The sequence below is a fragment of the Micropterus salmoides genome, unplaced genomic scaffold (assembly GCF_014851395.1).
Source record: "Micropterus salmoides isolate LMB-PRFRI ecotype aquatic unplaced genomic scaffold, ASM1485139v1 Ms_hic_scaffold_10, whole genome shotgun sequence".
NCBI lineage: Eukaryota > Metazoa > Chordata > Actinopteri > Centrarchiformes > Centrarchidae > Micropterus > Micropterus salmoides.
This window is the reverse complement of record NW_024040041.1, coordinates 814,501-835,644: the sequence shown is the minus strand read 5'-3', so window position 1 is coordinate 835,644 and position 21,144 is coordinate 814,501. Positions and strand designations below refer to the sequence as shown.

General features: G+C 40.7%; 1 protein-coding gene and 1 pseudogene across 4 annotated transcripts in view; both read right to left on the bottom strand.

The window, feature by feature from the left end:
* The window catches only part of mettl22 (methyltransferase like 22), a 68,278-nt gene extending 47,558 nt beyond the window's left edge, over positions 1–20,720 (bottom strand). For 3 of the 4 annotated variants that reach the window (XM_038739075.1, XM_038739084.1, XM_038739093.1), the window contains exons 1-5: positions 20,651–20,720; positions 19,626–19,786; positions 18,153–18,357; positions 5,123–5,259; positions 2,732–2,772 (exon numbers count right to left, since the gene is read on the bottom strand). In XM_038739075.1, coding sequence (XP_038595003.1) covers positions 2,732–2,772; positions 5,123–5,259; positions 18,153–18,357; positions 19,626–19,731 — 489 coding nt within the window. In that variant the 5' untranslated portion in view covers positions 19,732–19,786; positions 20,651–20,720. The remainder of the gene's footprint in view (positions 1–2,731; positions 2,773–5,122; positions 5,260–18,152; positions 18,358–19,625; positions 19,787–20,650) is intronic. The other variant, XM_038739104.1, reaches the window with a different exon arrangement.
* On the bottom strand, positions 2,294–2,402 carry LOC119896632 (annotated as a pseudogene).
* Positions 20,721–21,144: the final 424 nt, after the last annotated feature.

Here is a 21,144-nt window from a genome sequence, read left to right as displayed (position 1 = left end):
GGTTCAGGAGGCAGACACCATCTCCACATTTAAGAGTAGGCTTAAGACTTTCCTCTTTGATAAAGCTTATAGTTAGGGCTGGCTCAGGTGAGTCCTGAACCATCCCTTAGTTATGCTGCTATAGGCCTAGACTGCTGGGGGGATTTCCCATGATGCACTGAGCTCCTCTCTCGTCTACTTTCTCTCCCTCTGTATGCAACCTCATCCCATTATTGCATGTTACTAACACAACTTCTCCCCTTTCTGGTAGTCTTGTGCTTTCTCGTCCCTCTCCTCTCTATCACTTCCTGCAGGTTTTCTGGCTCTGGAGCTGTGGAGTCTGGATCTGTGGCTGCGGGTCACCTGCTGCCCCCGTGTTCCTGCTCGACACCCTCTGCTGCAACGACTATTGTTGCTAGTCCTATTATTATTATTGTTATTATAATCATTAACATTATGATTATTATCATTAACACTACTATAAATATCTGTACCATTTTTCATTTAGTCTGTTGCAACATCACCTTTACTGTCTGTACCTCTGTGTGTGTGTATATTGTGTAGGCTGCCTCCCTCCCCTCTCTCTGTTCCTCTCCTGCTCTCCCTCTCTCTCTCTGTTCCTCACTCTTAAAGGAAGTTTTTCCTTGCCTCTGTCGCCTAGTGCTTGCTCTTGGTGGGTACTGTTGGGCTTCTGTAAATAACATCATAGAGTACGGTCTAGACCTGCTCTTTTATGAAAAGCGCTGTGAGATAACTGTTGTTGTGATTTGGCACTATATAAATAAAATTGAATTATATTGAATTGAATTATCCTTGGGGCCTGTTTTCCTGGCCACTAAATACAATCCTAGCAACTATACCAAGTGCACTGATCAATGACAAGAGAGTTAACAGGCGTGGCTGGGGTGGTATTTGGCTCTAGGGCTATTCAGTCAGGTGCCATTTCAGAGTAAGCAGGATAGGTGTTCGTAAGAAGACGGTTAGAAGCTAGGCGAATCTCTTCGTTATACCTAAGAGAGTACAACCCATAGGCCTAGAGGATCGGACCCTTTAAGACGGAGAGCTGGTCCAGTACCTCCTGAACACTCGGGATCTAACTATATATATTATATATATAAGTTTAGAGCAGGATTTTCCTGATCCTACATCAGCACAACTCCAAAACATCCAGACCTATGGAGAAAATAGAGGCATTATCCCCTGCGTTTAGGACCATCCCAGGTAATGTGGACGACACCAACTGCTGTCCGGGGAGCTGAGACAGACACGTGGGTACATATATTCCAGTTTAAAGCTTTCCCCTTTGATGCCTTGTCCTACAGACAATCTGACAGATGGAAAATGGATGGAAAAGCAGCTGCAAAACATTAGCTGCAGTGTTTACCATTGTTTTGGTCATCACAGTTTGGTGTACTTCAATCCTGGTCAACAACAAGATATGGAAGATTTTATTGGACTTTAATATTTGTGACCCACAGAAAACAATCCACAAATATTTCACTTTCTACAAATATGTATTTTTACATTTGTGATGTGTAAAATCATGCACACAAAAATACAGAGTGACTTCTACACACAAAACATTGGACAAAATTTCAGAAATGCGTAAAAAGGAAGTTACCCCTCGGGTCCTCTACCAGAGTTTGCGCCTGGGAGTTTGAGGGTTCTGCGCAGTATCTTAGCTGTTCCTAGGACTGCACTTTTCTGGACAGAGATCTCTGATGTTTTACCTGGAATCTGCTGTAGCCATTCTCCCAGTTTGGGGGGTCACAGCCCCCAGTGCTCCGATTACCACTGGCACCACTGTTGCTCTTACTTTCCACATCTTTTCTAGCTCCTCTTTCAGCCCTTGGTATTTCTCAAGCTTCTCATGTTCTTCTTCTTGATGTTGCTGTTATTTGGGATTGCCGCATCTATCACTGCAGCCCTCTTCAGCTGTTTGTTGATCTTCAGTCTGGATCTTGAAGTCCCACAGGTCATTCTCAACTACCTTAGGTGGATGGTTCGGTGAAGACCTTCCAGTTTATTCTCCTGGTTTCTGCTTCTCCCTTGTTTCGGGATTGCTTGCATAGTAGCATTGCATGTATACAAATATAAATGCTCCGTATTTGTATAGCGCCTTTCTGGTCTTTTCGACCACTCAAAGCGCTTTTACACTACATCTGCATTCACCAGTCACACACATTCATACACTGAGCCTAAGTGCTCAAACAGAAACTAACATTCATACTCACTCATACACTGGCGGAATAGCTGCCGACCTTCCGATTAACGGCCAACCCGCTCTACCTCCTGAGCCACAGCCGCCCCATAAGGCTTACAGCACCGGGTATTCCCAGGCGGTCACCCGTCCAAGTACTAACCAGGCCCTGCTCTGCTTAGCTTCCGAGATCGGGCGCTCCCAGGGCGGTGTGGCCGTAAGCCACATTATTATTATATATTTATTATAGGATAATGTTATCTATGTAATATTTTATATTTTATTGTTATCTATGTAATATTTTATATTTTAATGTTATCTATGTAATTTTTTAATATATATTAGACTGAATCAATTAATCTTAATTAATTGATTCATTTCCCCGTCTTTGTGGGTGGTCACTAGGTGTAAATTGAATGCAAGTAAAATTATCATCTAAAACCACTACATCTCATGTGTTTGAGCATTAGCATGACTGAACTGGGAGGGCTAATGTTGAGGGGAGGAGCAACAGACAAAAGGAGAGTGTTGAGGTGATTAAATTTTACTGACCTGTTTACCGACATCTTCCAGGGGTGTGGCCATAGTGTGCTCTGTAATTAGATTGGATTCATACATTAAATACAGTATTCTAAATAACTCCTTATTTACTACATAATGTCCTACATTTACCCTGCACCATTTATGAGTGCCCAAATTCAAAATACGACAGGCCGAGTTTAGAGACAAAACATCAGTTTCCCAAATTTCATATATCTAGGTAAAGCAGAGTATGCTATACATCTAGGTATACCAGGGGCTGCTTCGATGAAAATTAGGAGGGGGCGCAATAGAGCCCCCTCTCTACACAAGAGCCCAATCACTGTAGAACTTTTCACCTGTCCTGACATACACTCACCTAAAGGATTATTAGGAACACCATACTTATACTGTGTTTGACCCCCTTTCACCTTCAGAACTGCCTTAATTCTACGTGGCATTGATTCAACAAGGTGCTGAAAGCATTCTTTAGAAATGTTGGCCCATATTGATAGGATAGCATCTTGCAGTTGATGGAGATTTGTGGGATGCACATCCAGGGCACAAAGCTCCCGTTCCACCACATCCCAAAGATGCTCTATTGGGTTGAGATCTGGTGACTGTGGGGGCCATTTTAGTACAGTGAACTCATTGTCATGTTCAAGAAACCAATTTGAAATGATTGGAGCTTTGTGACATGGTGCATTATCCTGCTGGAAGTAGCCATCAGAGGATGGGTACATGGTGGCCATAAAGGGATGGACATGGTCAGAAACAATGCTCAGGTAGGCCGTGGCATTTAAACGATGCCCAATTGGCACTAAGGGGCCCAAAGTGTGCCAAGAAAACATCCCCTACACCATTACACCACCACCACCAGCCTGCACAGTGGTAACAAGGCATGATGGATCCATGTTCTCATTCTGTTTACGCCAAATTCTGACTCTACCATCTGAATGTCTCAACAGAAATTGAGACTCATCAGACCAGGCAACATTTTTCCAGTCATCAACTGTCCAATTTTGATGAGCTCTTGCAAATTGTAGCCTCTTTTTCCTATTTGTAGTGGAGATGAGTGGTACCCGGTGGGGTCTTCTGCTGTTGTAGCCCATCCACCTCAAGGTTGTGCGTGTTGTGGCTTCACAAATGCTTTGCTGCATACCTCGGTTGTAACGAGTGGTTATTTCAGTCAAAGTTGCTCTTCTATCAGCTTGAATCAGTCGGCCCATTCTCCTCTGACCTCTAGCATCAACAAGGCATTTTTGCCCACAGGACTGCTGCATACTGGATGTTTTTCCCTTTTCACACCATTCTTTGTAAACCCTAGAAATGGTTGTGCGTGAAAATCCCAGTAACTGAGCAGATTGTGAAATACTCAGACCGGCACGTCTGGCACCAACAACCATGCCGCGCTCAAAATGGCTTAAATCACCTTTCTTTCCCATTCTGACATTCAGTTTGGAGTTCAGGAGATTGTCTTGACCAGGACCACACCCCTAAATGCATTGAAGCAACTGCCATGTGATTGGTTGATTAGATAATTGCATTAATGAGAAATTGAACAGGTGTTCCTAATAATCCTTTAGGTGAGTGTATGTGCAAATTGCTCAGGCCCTGAACAATAGGTTCCTGGCACTTGTGCTCGGGTCCTAATAATATTAATCTTCACAAAAACAATAAGTTCCTTGCACTTTCAGGTGGCAAGCAGCTTTGAACGAGCCCTTGCCCCCAAGGGCGCCTCGGGGGGCACAACAGCCGTGGTCTCGCCACCTGAGGCTGGCTGGAAAAGACCTGACAATGTGTGCTTGAGGTGCAACAATTACTTATTTGGAACCAGCAAATCTATCTACATAGAAAACCGTCACATAGCCGTGGCAACACTGTTTGATAAGGATTCAAAAACTGCAATTTAACATTGCAGAGGTCTCTAGATTTCACTGCAAATTTGAAGTCAATTTAAGAGACGTTTGTTAGTTGTAGATCTGTATTTGATGCTTTGTTGATGCTTTTGTTTTTCCTCAAAGTTGCTTTCGATAAAAGCGTCTGCCAAATGAGTAAATTATGAAGCCTGTAAATGGTGATATCAATGAGTGCTTCTCAAGTGTCTTATTTGTCACTGCAAAGTTTGTGGGCTATATTGACAATTGTTTTTTTCCATATTCATAAATGAAAAAAACAACATAATCCAAATAATACATGAATTAATTAACAGTAATTTATATAATTTCTATGAGCTAATGGCAAGGCCACAGACACAATTAACATTTACATGCATCTAATTCCAATCTCGGTTACCTGTACCTTTATGGATAATAAAATTTGTGTTACAAAGTATTTACTTTTGTACAGATTTATTTTTGCGGCATTTATGATAACTAAGATAACGAGAAAATTATTAAAACATGATCAAATCTAGGTTCTTACCAATTCTTATAACATCTTCGAAGCTCTGAACTCCATCGTCCATATTCTCTTCTTCTTCCAGTGAAGGGTTGGACTGTTTGAGAATGACGGGACAGACCAAGTCTCGGTCACTACCCCCCATAGGGATTTTTCTTGGCCTATGGAATCATAAGAATGGTATGAAATGCATCTGTTGAAGACAGCAGTACATCATCCAAAGCTATAAGTAACATTACCTCTACCAAATGCACAAAACTTTAACAAGACGCTACGCGCTACACCTTTACAGTCTGTGATTGCTTGAAGGAACTACACCGCAATCTTTAGTCTCAAGTAACATCTAATAACATTTAGTAGGACTGCAATTTTTGGTGCAACAATAGTTATTGTAGGAATAATCAGCAGAAAAATGTTATTCAGATTATTGAGGTTAAGATATATTCAATGTAAAAATTCTGATGTTGAAGAAAAGCAGAATTCACAAAGAATTTTATTTACACACGTTAGACTAAAAACATAGTCCTAACCACTACTTTTAACACATTAAGGGCTTGATTTACTAAAGGTTTGCGTGAGTAAAAACGTGTGATCACCAGCAAGTTAACACGTAAGTTGATCTACTAACGGTGTGCACGCAGAATGACGTCTTTCAAAAGTGCAAGATAGCACCTGCTGTTCATTTACTACTTTTGCCTTAATGAATATGCAATTTGGGGCGTTTCAATTTTATTGTGCAAAGTAATGGGAGGGTAACTTGCAAATACATTTATTTATTACACGCAATGTGATCTACCAAGCCTAAAAACAATTTCATGTGAGGGTAAGAGCTTCTGTATTTAATACGTTTGAAAGGAAGGTGCAAACCGGCAAGTGTTGCGCAGAGATGGCTGCTGTTATCGTTGCAAGGAGACACAGTTGTAATGAAAGAAGACCTAGAAGATTAAATTTGTTAGATATTATTGTATTCGATTTAATTTATTTGATGAACTATATGAATTTAAATGTTCTTATTATTTTGTATTTTCCTTTAGCTTTGGCAATACTGTTAACATTCATGCCAATAAAGTACATTTCGTTTCGACCTGACTTCTTTTCTCCATGAGATGGAAGAATTTAGAAAGTTGCTTGGCGCTGCGGAGAGCCCCCAGCTGCAGTAGTGCATGGATCACGCGTAAAATTCATCCAGCCAGAAGGAATGATCACCAACTGTTCACAGCGCGCCGGTGTAATAACGACACAATTCACTGTAGCTATTGGAAAAATAATGGGGTGTGGAGTTTAGAGGGCCAGGGCCAACAAATACTAAAATATCAAATAATCAAAATAATAATAATTTGAAAATTTGTACAATTTATCAGTCTGACTTTCCACTGGTTGTCCTCACTTCATGGCATAAGGAGACATATTTTGCTGCAATAATTTCACATTTGGGCATTTCTCCCAGTAAATACTGTTTTTTTTTATTATTTATTTTTATTATTATTATTTTATTATTGTATAAGTAAGCACACCGTGAGCAATGTACAATCATGAGTCAAATTCATCGTATGTGTACACATACCTGGCAATAAAGCTGATTCTGATTCTGATAGGGGAGTTTGTGCGTGTCTGATATGATTTTGAATTCGGGGCATATATGGGAAATGCTTGCAAAGTTTTTTTGTCTTGAGCATCTCTGTCTCTACCTGTTCCCTGTCACACTGGGAGCAGAGTCTCTCCTCTTGTGGTAGCCAGCTCTGTCTGTGGCGACCCTTTTCTATGGCAAGGCTGTGTTCACTCAGTCCGCATTTTTCTTAGTTTTTTCTGCTTGAGTTGGCGTTGCTGTCCTGAGGCTGTTGGGGACTTGTTACTGTGATTTTAAGTAAAATTTAGTTGATCTTTTCTGTATTTTCAGTAAGAGCGGGTATTGGCCGAGCTATGCTCTGCACAGGTTATTTGGCGTTTTTCTCTGCACCTGCAGGATGCTCTTACAGAACTCAGTCCCATTTGTCAAATTCATTATTAAGTTTTGGCCCCCAAATTTCACTACCATATACACTCACCTAAATGATTATTAGGAACACCTGTTCAGTTTCTCATTAATGCAATTATCTAATCAACCAATCACATGGCAGTTGCTTCAATGCATTTAGGGGTGTGGTCCTGGTCAAGACAATCTCCTGAACTCCAAACTGAATGTCAGAATGGGAAAGAAAGGTGATTTAAGCCATTTTGAGCGCGGCATGGTTGTTGGTGCCAGACGTGCCGGTCTGAGTATTTCACAATCTGCTCAGTTACTGGGATTTTCACGCACAACCATTTCTAGGGTTTACAAAGAATGGTGTAAAAAGGAAAAAACATCCAGTATGCGGCAGTCCTGTGGGCGAAAATGCCTTGTTGATGCTAGAGGTCAGAGGAGAATGGGCCGACTGATTCAAGCTGATAGAAGAGCAACTTTGACTGAAATAACCGCTCGTTACAACCGAGGTATGCAGCAAAGCATTTGTGAAGCCACAACACGCACAACCTTGAGGCGGATGGGCTACAACAGCAGAAGACCCCACCGGGTACCACTCATCTCCACTACAAATAGGAAAAAGAGGCTACAATTTGCAAGAGCTCATCAAAATTGGACAGTTGATGACTGGAAAAATGTTGCCTGGTCTGATGAGTCTCAATTTCTGTTGAGACATTCAGATGGTAGAGTCAGAATTTGGCGTAAACAGAATGAGAACATGGATCCATCATGCCTTGTTACCACTGTGCAGGCTGGTGGTGGTGGTGTAATGGTGTGGGGGATGTTTTCTTGGCACACTTTAGGCCCCTTAGTGCCAACTGGGCATCGTTTAAATGCCACGGCCTACCTGAGCATTGTTTCTGACCATGTCCATCCCTTTATGGCCACCATGTACCCATCCTCTGATGGCTACTTCCAGCAGGATAATGCACCATGTCACAAAGCTCCAATCATTTCAAATTGGTTTCTTGAACATGACAATGAGTTCACTGTACTAAAATGGCCCCCACAGTCACCAGATCTCAACCCAATAGAGCATCTTTGGGATGCGGTGGAACGGGAGCTTCGTGCCTTGGATGTGCATCCCACAAATCTCCATCAACTGCAAGATGCTATCCTATCAATATGGGCCAACATTTCTAAAGAATGCTTTCAGCACCTTGTTGAATCAATGCCACGTAGAATTAAGGCAGTTCTGAAGGCGAAAGGGGGTCAAACACAGTATAAGTATGGTGTTCCTAATAATCCTTTAGGTGAGTGTAGAGTTATTGGTTCTAGTACAATTTGGAAAATTGTAAGCCAGATTTCAAATATAGATTTTAATGTTTCTTTTTATTGCATAGAAAGCTCTCCTTGCTTTGTCCCTCAGATCTTTCATAGCCATGTTGAAGTTCCCTGTGTATGTAATGTTGAGGCCAAGGTAAGTGTAGTTTTTTGTATGTTGTAATTTAGTGGTGTCTAAATAGAAATTGTGTGTAACCTGATTTCTGTATTGTTTGTGATTATTATCTTAGTCTTTGCTGTGTTTACTGTCAGGGCCCAGGTCTGACAGAATCTCTGAAGGAGGTTAAGGTGATGCTGCAAACCTTCTTTAGTAGGTGAGAGCAACACTAAGTCATCTGCATACAGCAGACCTCTGATCTCTGTGTCGTTCAGGAGTAGGCCAGGTGCCGTGGAACTTTCTAATTGGTTTGCTAATTCATTGATATATAGGTTGAAGAGAATTGGACTGAGATTGCATCCCTGCCTCACTCCCCAGCCCTGGGAGAAGAACCCTGTTAGCTTGTTTCCAGTCTTTATGGCACATTCACTTTATGTGTACATGTTCTTAATCAAATCATATGTTTTTCCTCCAATGCCACTTTCAAGTAGCCTATAGAAAAGGCCCTCGTGCCAGATGGATTCAAAGGCTTTTTGGAAGTCAACAAAACAGGCATATACCTTTCTTTTCTTAATGTTTAATTCTTGATCAATTAGAGTCTGGAGAGTAAATATATGGTCCCTTTTGCGGCAATTTGGCAAAAAAACAATTTGGCTTTTATGCAGAATATTGTGGTCATCAAGAAAGTTGACAAGTCGTTTCTTAATGATGTTGCAGAATATCTTTCCCTCTGTAGTTATTTGGGTCATATTTATCTCCGGATTTATGAATTGGGGTTATTAAACCTTTGATCCAGATGTCTGGAAAAGTTCCAGTTGCTAGAATATTATTGGATATTGGATAGTTTTAGTATATCCAATCTGATTTAATGGTCTGAGTATTTGATCATTTCATTAAGGATTCCATCAATACCACAAGCCTTTTTTCCTTTCAGGGACTGGATGACTTCTGTTCATTCTTGTTCTGTTACCGGGTAATCTAGAGGGTTTTGGTTGTTTTTTTATCACCACCTCCAGAGTTTTCCATTATGTGAATATCTTGTACTGATCATAATTTTTTGTAATATTACTGTACAATTTACTAAAGTGATTAATCCAAGTATTTCCATCTTGGATTGCCAATTCATCTTGCTGGGTTTTGTTTAGGTTGTTCCATTTCTCCCAGAACTGGTTGGACTCTAAGGATTCCTCAATTCACAGAGCTGGTTCTTGCTGTGTTGTTCTTTCTTAGTTTTTAGGGTGTACTTGTATTGTTTCAGAGTGGCTTCATATTGACAACGTATGTTGTGGTTATCTGGGTCCCTGTGCTTTTCATTTGATTATTTCCTTATTTCCTTATTTAAGTTTTCCTTAGGTTTTTGCATTAAGTGTCAAACCATTTGTTATTGTCCATTTGTTGAGGTTTTGGTTTGGAGGCTTTCAAATAAGACAATAAAGCCAAATGATGAAATATGTAATTGATTTTGTCCACAGCAGAATTTATACCAGATTTATTCTGTGGAAATGTTTCAGTTAGAAATAAATTTGTTAAATCATGTATGTTTTGTAGTGCCTTTTGATACGCCCCCATGCTGTCTGGGGTCCATCTGAATGGGTATGTGCTGTTAAACAGTTCACAGGCACTAGGGGCCCCAGACTTACAGTAAGTGCAATTTATACTTCTGCGTCAAATTGACGGAGTAGGTGACAGCGTAGGCTACGGGGCTACGCAGAGGCTACGCAGTCGCCTGACGTGCACCTCCTCAAAAATGTAACTACGTCGAGTCGACGCGGACCGTAAGCTCTGTGATTGGTCGGCTGGGTAGCCTCGCAATGCCTCCGAGTGGACCAGAAGTACCCCGAACTTTAAAGTAACATTTACTAGCGGCCAAAACGGCGGCTGTAACACACTGAATTAATATATTTGACCGTCGCAACCCGAGGGAAATGACTCGTTTTGCTATCAGAATGTGATCTATTCTGTCGGTAACATTTGAAAAGGCTACACCAGCTGCACGTTTACAATTTTACCCCCATTTATGTTAGCAGAGGGCTAAAACGGAAGTTAGCCTGCTCGGGCGGCAAAAGTCAACACAGTGGACGCTGTAGCGCTACTGCCGACTGGCGTTTGGGGGTGTAATTGCAGAATGACGGACACACCTACGCACAAGTATAAATGCATGGCTATGTGCGTAGCCTACGGCGTAGGTACGCACATAGACCGTACGCAGGAGTATAAATGGGCCTTTAGACTGAGCCCTTTTCAGATAGATAGTGATTTTGCTGGGGTCTGAGAGGGGTGTGAGGGGGCTGACTGTGAAAGCTCTGAGAGACATTGGATCTAGATCTGTAATGAAATAATCTACCTACTGCCAAGAGATAGGCTGTAAGTGTAGCGACCCAGAGAGTCCCCTCATAGCCTGCCGTTGACTCTGTACAGACCCAGTGTACGGCAGAGCTGTAAAAGCTCCCATGGTTTTATAATGGTTAACTTCCTCCTGGCACACATGTAGACATGTTGCTCAGCACAAATCATCTGTTTGTTAATTTTCAACCATATATAAGATTCTTCTTTTTTAATAACTGTGATGGACTGGCTCAGTTTTGATTTACACCATATAATCATGCCTCCTGAACCTCTGCCTTGGGTTATTGTGGGATTTTTTGTTGATGGTATAATAATCTCAGTGTAGCCGCGAGGACGACAAACATCTTCTCTGCACCATGTCTCCTGTAAAACTATGATGTCAGACTCTTTTAACTCTCTATTAAAATCTGAATTTCTGCTCTTTAAACCAAAAGCTGAAGATCTCAGACCTTGAATGTTCCAACATGTTATTGTGATTTCATCTCTCAAGTGTAATCTGTTAAAAAATTAGACAAACACCATGAAAAACACATAATAATAAACTACATATTAAAAAATAATACTAACACACGAAAAGAAAAAAAAATGAAAAATGTGTAATGAGGAAAATAGCATTGTAGGTAGGTCAAGGTCAAAGTTTATTTCTATAGCATGTTTACAAACAGTCACTACTGCCCCAAAGTGCTGTACAGATACAGAGAACAGCATAAGATAAAAAGCATAATAAATAGCCGAATAAAACCCTTGCCAAACACAATAAAAACAGACAACAGATAAAAACTATACTTAAAGCTAAGTATAGTTAGATAAATGAATAAAATATTAAACTTCGAGTGACATTTTAGTGTTTCATGTGTGAAATACTGTTAAGAATTGTCCTTATTTTACTGTTCATTTAAAATGATATCCAACATGCTAAACTATGAATTGTTATGATGTCTTTAAGAGGTCCCTGCTCTTAAAGCTATATGAGGCGAGAGCAGAGCAGGTTTAGCATGTGTAATATGTCACCAGAGGGGGGTGGGGCTGTGGTTCTTCTCACCACTAGTTCAGTCCAATAGGCTGCTGCTCCTGTAGTCGTTGTAGCATGGCTAAATTAGCTATGAATTTTAATACATTTATGAGAATTAATACCCAGTTATGAATTTTAATATTCTGAAAATATCAAAAATCCATAAAAGCTCTTGTTAAAAGGGCACCACCGGAGTGGTTATAATCCTAGAGTCTCCGGACCTCTAGGATTATAACTCTATAACTCTAGCTTTTAATAATTATACAATTATTACTAGTGATCAGTTAGTTAATAATCGCTAAATTATCTTAAATCAATCAGTCAGTCTCATATCTAAAGGGTCAATTCTCTTGGAAGGGACGTGGAAATAGGCAACACACACAGTTCTTGATTACAGTGAATTTATTAACTAATAACTAATTATTATTAACTAATTATTAACTAACTAATGCGACATAAAAGGGTGGTTAAATACAGGGAAAATAAACAATGGCTGAACAATGAGAAATGGAGGTTCGATTGTGGGAAGCATTAGACTCATACGGCAGAGGACAACTAATGAATGTAAGCTATGAGTTTAGGAGTTAAAAGGAGATATTAACCTTACGGGACATCCCTGACCACAGAATGTGTGTTAGGTGTTACAGCTTGTCGACAGCCTGCTTTGGCCTGTTGCACGGGTCCCACGCTAGCTGGTAAAGGAATTCCTGCCCCATCCAAGGAGATTCCGATAGGCTGTTCAGGGAAGTGCTAATCGCTGGTTAATGTCCCTTTGTCAGTTTAACAGTCAGGCACCGTGTTATCAGCTTCGTAGATCAAAAAGGTGCCAGTTTTATGATCAGGGATAGCACTTAGAGAAAGCAACTTTTCCACCCCCTTTCTGTTGGGGTCTCTTTAGCAGTCTGTTGAAGTTGATCTTTAACCCCCCTGCTCCTCTCTGGGAGGGGAAAAGAGGAATTTGGAGTAGCTCCAAATTTACTTAATATAAAATGCACAAATCCACACCCTTGTCCCACTACATCGTGATTCTGCCGCTGGGATGGGGAGGTGGGAATAGGACCTCCAGGCTGGGGGCAGTCTGGCTGTATCACAGTAACCGCTGTAACAGTAACAGCAGCTTTAGCAGTTAACTGAAATCTTGATTGATTATTGAGTTGAAGTCAAAGTAAGCCGCAGTCCTCAGCTAAAAATGTTCACACTTGCGTTTGTTGTCCTCCTTTTTGGGCTGTGAGTTGTAACCTCACAGTCAGGAGTTAACTGCGTGTCGGGAGCTGTACCTTTTTACTCCCCTGCAGCTCTCTGTAGCTCAGACAATCCCTGCTACCTGCATGTGCTAATCCATCCTTCACCCATATTCTTTGTCTTTATAACTGTTATTTTTATTATAATAACAATTAACAGCTGTTTCGTTTGCAGGATCGCTCATTTCTTGTTTCACATTTCACGTGTGTTTTCTTGATAAAACGTGGTTTGGAGACCAGCGTCAGGTGACAGCTGCTTTCAGCTCCTGTAGTGTGTGTGTGTGTGTGTGTGTGTGTGTGTGTGTGTGTGTGTGTGTCCGTCCCTGTCACCGATCAGTCACGTAGTGTGAACACCACAACGACTTCAAGACTGCCGTGATGATGGCAGGTTGTGTGAACTGCACAGCCATCGGCCGACGCTTAAAGTTGTGTAGTCTGCACGAGCCTTTAGTATAACTGGTATAGCACTGGAGTGATGTTTGTGTTTATAAAGCGGCTGTCTAGTAGTTGGTCTGATGTTTGCTGTATGACACAGTATGAATTTACAAAAGGACTAATAAATATCCATCACCTATAAATGTGCACAGCTGATCCCGTTACGGGGAGGGGCGGCCAAGCAAGAGTACTTCTTAAACGACACATGGATGAATCATTGAAATAATCTATCGAAGCTTCGAATACTAAAATCATCGTTAGCTGCAGCCCTACTGGGGACTGCATTTCATTGTAGGTGTATGTTATCATACAGGCAGTCCAGGTGGCTGATATTCACTCTGTGAATGTTGTGGGGGTAGAAGTCTCTCCTGTGCAGCAGCGTAGATATGACTATCTTGCTGGTATGGAAATTTGTGGAGGTTTGTTCAATGACTCTCCTCAGAAAGTCCACCAGTCTGTCCTGTTGGGACCTTAAGTCATTGGTGCCTGTATGAATGATGATGTGGCTAGGTGAGCCTAGTTCAGGCACTGTTAACAGCTCCAGGGCTCTCCTGGTGTTGGGGCACCAGATCTTCTCCGTTCTGTGCCTTGGGAATAAGGTCTTTTCATCCAGGAACTTTCCATTAGAGTCCATGAGAAGGATACAAGGAGAAGGAGAAGGAACTACTCAAGGCTGTGTTGTCCTTCAGCAGGTGTAGTGGGAGTTTGGCTGGATGTGGTCTGGATCTGAGAGGTGCCCCAATTTGTGTAATAACACATGATTGGAGGTGTCTGGCATGTGTGCTACTTGACACAGTCTGACAGAGAGCTTGCACCCCAGGAACTGGAATTTCCTGCCATACATCATCTGGTGCTATCATGTGGACGCCAGGACAGTGCACTCCATCTAGACCCAAAAGGTTCAGAAGATTGAAAGTAGGTTTTGTCAGATGGATGTGCACATCCAGTTCTGCCAAACTGGCATTTGTCAAGTGACAGTTTCAGGCCTTCTTCTGTAAGTCTGTCAAGGACTTTGAGCAGCCGCTCCTCGTGTTCCTCGACTGTTCGCCCAAACACTATCAGGTCATCCAGATGCACACTAAAACTTCCAGAAAGTTCATGTCGCCAACAGTTTTCTCCATAACTCTCTGGAAAGTGGCAGGTGCCCCTGAAATCCATTGAGGCATGCATTCAAATTGATAAAAGCCCAAAGTACAGATAAAAGCAGTGTTCTCCTTATCTACCTCGCTCATGGGTATCTGATAGTACCCGCTCCTCAGGTCGAGGACAGTGAACCATTTGCTCCCAGATAAGCAATGAAGTGCATCCTTTATTCTGGGGATGGTGTACTGGTCTGGTATTGTTCTGAGGTTGAGTGTTCTGTAGTCCACACACATTCGTACCTTTCCTGATTTCTTACGTACAACCACTATGGGTGAGGGGTAGGGGCTACGTGACTCAGAGATGATGCCATGGGTTTTTAATTCCTCCAAGTGTTGCCGTACATCATCAAAGTCAGCCTTTCTCTGAAAGGCCTTGCATCCTTCAATCTGATTTCATGTCTGGTGCTTTTAGAACCACCTATGTCCCACTCACGGTGGGAGAAACATCTTCCCTCTCCATCATTTTCTCACACAGACTTCTTTTAGTGCCATAAGCTTCTGAATCACTTTTCTCAGGTCCTCGGGTCCCTGGCACTCTGTCCATCTTGTCCACACTGGTAGCAAAAGATTCCAGGAGGCGTTGATCTGGGAGCTCTCCCTCTGGCTAATGTGTCTAGAGTGGTGGCTTCTGATGCTGGCTGTTTGGACCCATTTTTGGCTGTCATATTGCCAGGCTTTGTGGCAACTGGTGCGGCGTTCAACAGTCTAGCCACCTGTGAAGAAAGTGCCTTTACCTCATTTTTAGGTTGTCGAGCTCTTATGTGACTAGTGACTGGAGACTGAGGTACAGTAGTGGTGACGGCTGTAGCAGCAGTTTTCACCCCTTCTCTGGCATTAATCCAACTTTCTTCCTCTCTTATGTTGCCCATCAGCTGGGAAAAATATGGAGGATTTGCGAGGGTGTGTCTCATTCTCACACGTAGTGCAACCATGTCCCTTCAGAAGAGCATGATGGAGTAGTTTGTCAAGGCGATATAGAACAGAAGAGAGGTTTTCTCCTGCATTCTGATAGGGGTGACTGAACTTGGCCAAAATGTCTGCTCCACTCTCTGTAGTGCCATAAGCTGTTCAGTGTCTGTGGCAGTGTGAGTGCTGGCTTTCTAAAATCTGACAATGTCAGCAGCAGGCCCTCTTAAACTCTTAAACACTGCTACTCTCATCCACGCTCTTGTCACTTCCTGTATTGATTACTTAACTCCCTTTTCTCTGGTCTATCTCACAAGTTAATTCATAAACTCCAACTGGTCCAAAACTCTGCTGCCCGTACTATCACCAGAGCCCCAGTCTCTGAAAACATTACTCCACTTCTAAAACAACTGCACTGGCTTCCTTTTAAATACCATTTTGATTTTAAAGTTCTTCTTCTCACCTTCAAAGCACTCTATAATCTTGCTCCTCCTTATCACTCTCTGAAGTCCTTCAGCCCTACACCCCATCCCGAACTCTCTGATCCTCTTCTTCCTCAATACTTTCCATTCCTTCAGCCCGCATGTCCACAATGGGTTCAGAGCCTTCAGCTATTGTGCATCTCACCTTTGGAACTCCCTCCCTCTATTCATCCATACAACAGAGTCCCTATCCTCCTTTAAATTTGCTCAAAACGAAAGGCCTACCACACATAATTCCACCTTCCACCGGCTTCATGGTGAACTGCTTTTTATATATAATTGTTTTTCTTAATCTTTAAATTGTTTCATGTTTTGATTTTCTTTATTGTACTGCCTCCTTGAAATGTATTTTAACTGTTTTAATCTGTAAGGTGTCCTTGAGTGCTATGAAAGGCGCCCACAATTAAAATGTATTATTTTTATTATTATTATTATTATTACTCTAGAAGGACATAGCTCCTAAACTAAACTTTTTTTCCCAGAAAACACTAAATACAACTTTGAAAGATCACCATCTTTTCTACAGCTCAAAGCTCAAATGGAGTCTGTAGCTGCACATATGCCGGAGCATTTAGCTCTTAAAGTTGAGTAGGTTGGAAGAAAGTTGAGCCTCTGCTCCCATAGCAACCCATTCATTTTAAAATGAAAATATTAATATAAAATCAACCATTACAGATATCAGCAATAAAGCATACATCTCCTGAACAGGATGTACATTTTCAAGTTTCTAGGACAAACAGTGCAGGAGAACATAGATACCGCAGACATTTGGAATAAATAAATAAAACTGTAATAATAAAGAGCGAAGACAACAAAAGTGTGAGAGCCACGGCTCTCACACTAATAACTAAAACACATACGGTTTGAACCCCAATAAGTTTGCAGAACATCCAATCTAGAACATTATCGGAGATGAAAAGCATACAGTACAAATTCATTTAACAGTTGGATGCAATAACATTGTTTACTCTGGAATGATGGTTTTTAATGATTAAAAAGCACAGGATAAAAAAGATCCTCATCTACTAAATGTATAGCATTTGATAGTCATTTTAAGCCATCTGGATACATAGACATGGAGGGGATTCTGTTTGGAAAATATTTATTAGATACTTTATCACACCTAAGATTAAGAGTAATTACTCAAACATAAACCTTCTATGCTGACGAGAATGTGGAGCATTGGAAGCAGACCACACACATGTCAAAGAATTATAGCATTTACACAAAAGATATTGGGATATGATCTTCCTATGGCTTACTTGATTCTACCTTTCAGTAATTTTACCATGAGAAATGTCCAAATGAAGGATAGCCAATTTGCTCAAAATGATGTTAATTGCTAGCAAAGAAGCTATTACCAAGAAATGGTGGAAGGTGGATCCTGTCAGATATACTAGAGGACATCTACATAATGGAAAAACTGACATCGTTTGAGACCACAAGAAACACAACTGTCTGAAAAATGGCAGAATGGGAACATTATTCAAGATAAGAACTGTTAAAATAGATTGACTAATAAAAACAACTCCCAACTGCATTATTTCCTTTATTTATCTTTTGTTTTGTAGTTTTTTTCATGTGTAGATGTACTATCTTCTGCGATGGACTGGCGACCTGTCCAGGGTGTACCCCGCCTTTCGCCCGATGTAAGCTGGGATTGGCTCCAGCCCCCCGCAACCCCGTACGCAGGATAAGTGGTTGACAATGGATGGATGGTTGAATGGAGATGTACTATCTTTTTAACTTGACTGAGAACATGTACAGTTTATCAGACTTTTTTTATGTGGATATGAAACTATATTATCATCTTGTAACCGCTATTTACATTCTTACAGATGCAAATTCATAAAATGCACTGCACAAATTTCCTGGTTATATATGTGTATGTATATAAATAACTGTATGGGTTTACTGTATATTGCACTGTTATAAATCTGAATATTTTTGTGTGAGCACTTTCTGTGTTTTGTCCGTATGCAACATTTTGACATGAATCCTACAAGAAAAATAAGGCCCCTGGTTTCATCCCCTGACCATTATAGCACACACCATAACAGAACAGCCAACCATGTTTTAACATTTGACGGAACAAGAGTTTTATCCATACCGATGTGTTATGTCAAGGTCTCCGTCCTCATCCAAGAATGATTCCAGACTTCCCTCCACACCTTCCTGTCCATCTTTTCCTTCTGTGTCTTTTCCCTCGTCTTCCCTTGGGTCATCATATTTCTCTGCCTCATGTATACCTTTCTCTGGGTCACTGTTGTCCAGACTTTCACCATGTGAGAAGATCTTGAATTTGGAGATGAAGACTAGATGGATGAATACGGCAACGTTAGAAAGTGAGTAGAAATATATAACACAAAGTGCATTCTGACTTAGCAGCTTTAATTAAGTAAAAAATGGCAAACAATAGTTAAGCTTTTTTGGGGGGGTTCTTAGGCAGAATTAAAAATACCTTAAAAAATCTCAATGATTTTTTAACAAATCTTAATTACAAACTCAGAACAGTTGTTATTTAAGTTACTTTAACATATGTGAATACTTTTGGCAAATAAAAAGTGAAATAGTTAAAATCAATCGTTTTATATGCGAGTTTGCCAACATCTCTCTCTCTCTCTCTCTCTCTCTCTCTCTCTCTCTCTCTCTCTCTCTCATATATATATATATATATATATATATATATATATATATATATATATATATATATATGTCCACTCAGTGACAGGTACGTATTCCCAAATTACTACAAACTCATAAGAAACCAGAAATCACACTTCACACACTAGATCAGATTCTGAAACTGGAAGTCTGATCTTACATTTACTACTTTTACTCCCACCAGCAGTCTTTATGCTCTGACCTTGCTCATTTACACAAGTGACTAGATCATGTCAGTCCAAGACAGGCTCAAGTCAAATATTTACAATTCACTACTGGCAGTCACTCTGCTATGGCCTGCCTGAAGCAGCCTCTTCCTAACCAGTTTTAAATATTCAGTAAATATCAGATAATTGTTAGGGATTAAGTTTTTTTGCCCCCAAATCCTGATCAGAGCACTTTCATATTGGGTAACTGCTGATACTAAATGTTTAAAAATATGTTTGACACACTAAAAAAAAACAGGTGTAACTTACTAAATACTTACTAACTACACCTTATTTTTCACAAGCTTCTTGATCTGGTGGTCTTTGTTTGAAACTACAGCTACAACAATTATTTTCTTTATAACTTAACACTGAACAATGTCCATTCCAGTTTCACATATTCAAATGTCTTGTTTTGCCTGACCAATATATTCAGTTGTCAAGGTGACACAAATTACTGACATATCAATTAAAGTTGGAAGAATGCATCTCTGAAAATGATGACACAATCAGCTGACTGGTCTGGCTCCTCTTTTTGCCTGTGGTTTTAGTATTAAGATGTGTTGTTTATATTATGATTTTAATGCCTAAATTCAACCTTTTCTTTTACATGATTTCACTTCATGATTTCTTTCATACCCATATAACACATTAGACAACACTTAGTAGCCTAGTACAAAGTCTTAAATAACTGTAACTGTAATCATACACACCAGGCTGTCCAACACTGTTGAGGCGTATCATAAGGTGGCGGGCATTGGGCAGGAGCATGTGAACATCTGACAGGACAGTATCATGATGAAAGGTGATCTGGTCCATGGTTGCTCATTGGAACAGTAGAGCAGCCTGGCCTGGTCATCTGCTTCCCAATTACCTGGGGAGAGTGGGTGAGCACAGTTTGAGACAGTTACAACATACAGCTTATTTTCAATTCTATGTGAAACAGGCATAGCAGGCTTGGTTGAGTTAGTTTTGTATCAAAAATATGATTTTGATACTCTTTTGGAGGAAACTGTAAGTGTCTGCACAGAAAGTGGTAGCCCAGAGTTATGCCCAGAGTTTTGCTTTGCTTTGCTTTACAGTTCATAGTGGACAGTAGATCTAACAGTAATGTTGAAATTCTGGAACATCAGGAAAGTGCATGCAAAACTTTTAGGATAGCTTTTGAAATTAGCTCCCACTGTGAACTTTTTGCAGCCAGGGAGTTCATATCGGTAAGGTTATTAGTTTAAAATCTTAATTTTAGGAAGGTGTATTACACCAAAGTAATTTTTATCATGTTAACATCTGTCTGTTGTGCCGAATTCTGACTGTCTGCCTGCCGAGAATTGCATGCACCTCGCGGGTGATATACGGTTGTTGAGAAAAGAGGTGGATGCCAATCTCGGCAGGTAACGTTAGCCTAAAAAATCTGTTTTGCCGAATTATGCTTCCACCTCTTTAGGTCCTTTTCAGACACTTTGCTGTGCTCATTGATCAAACGCGATTATCACATATATTTACTGAATGTCAAGGAATGGTACTTCTACTAAGTGTATTAAAATATTAAAGACTGTACACGTTCAGAAAATATATACTTCGAATCATTTATCACCATTGATGAACCCCACAAAGAATATTATAGCGTTTTGGAGGTGCATGCAATTCTCGGCAGGCAGGCAAAACATGGTATAACACCGGCAGTTATCTGAATAGGCGAAAGATTAACTCGTTTCAAACAACAGATGCCTTCAGATACCTTTTCGATAGCAACTTCAGAAAGCACACCCTCATCGGTCACTAAGCTCAAACTGGTGCAACAGTGTAACTCATCCGGACTGCAAAGGTAAAAGCATTGTTTATGTTCCGGTGTGACAGTTTAACTGGTGGCAAAATTAACTGGTGATATTCCCAGATGTGTCGTAGGAGTAGCTTCAGGATCCACTGACTGCAAACCAGGAAATACGTTCCGAAAACGTTTTTTATCTACGTAATGTATCATTGTATAGATATATGCTTCTGAATGTAGTTTGCAGGCTACATCGTTAGCTGCACGATGATTCACAGGGACCTCTCCCCCCTGCAGATTAGTTTAAAGCAAGAACTGTGAGCGTGATCATGGAGGCGACTGTGTCGCTGTTCAAAACAATGTAAGACTTCAATAAATCGTCCAAATGTTCATGTTTTTCTGTCTGATTTGTGCCACGGTTGGTTTAAATGTGTTCTTACTTACATAAGGGAAATGTGTTCTTA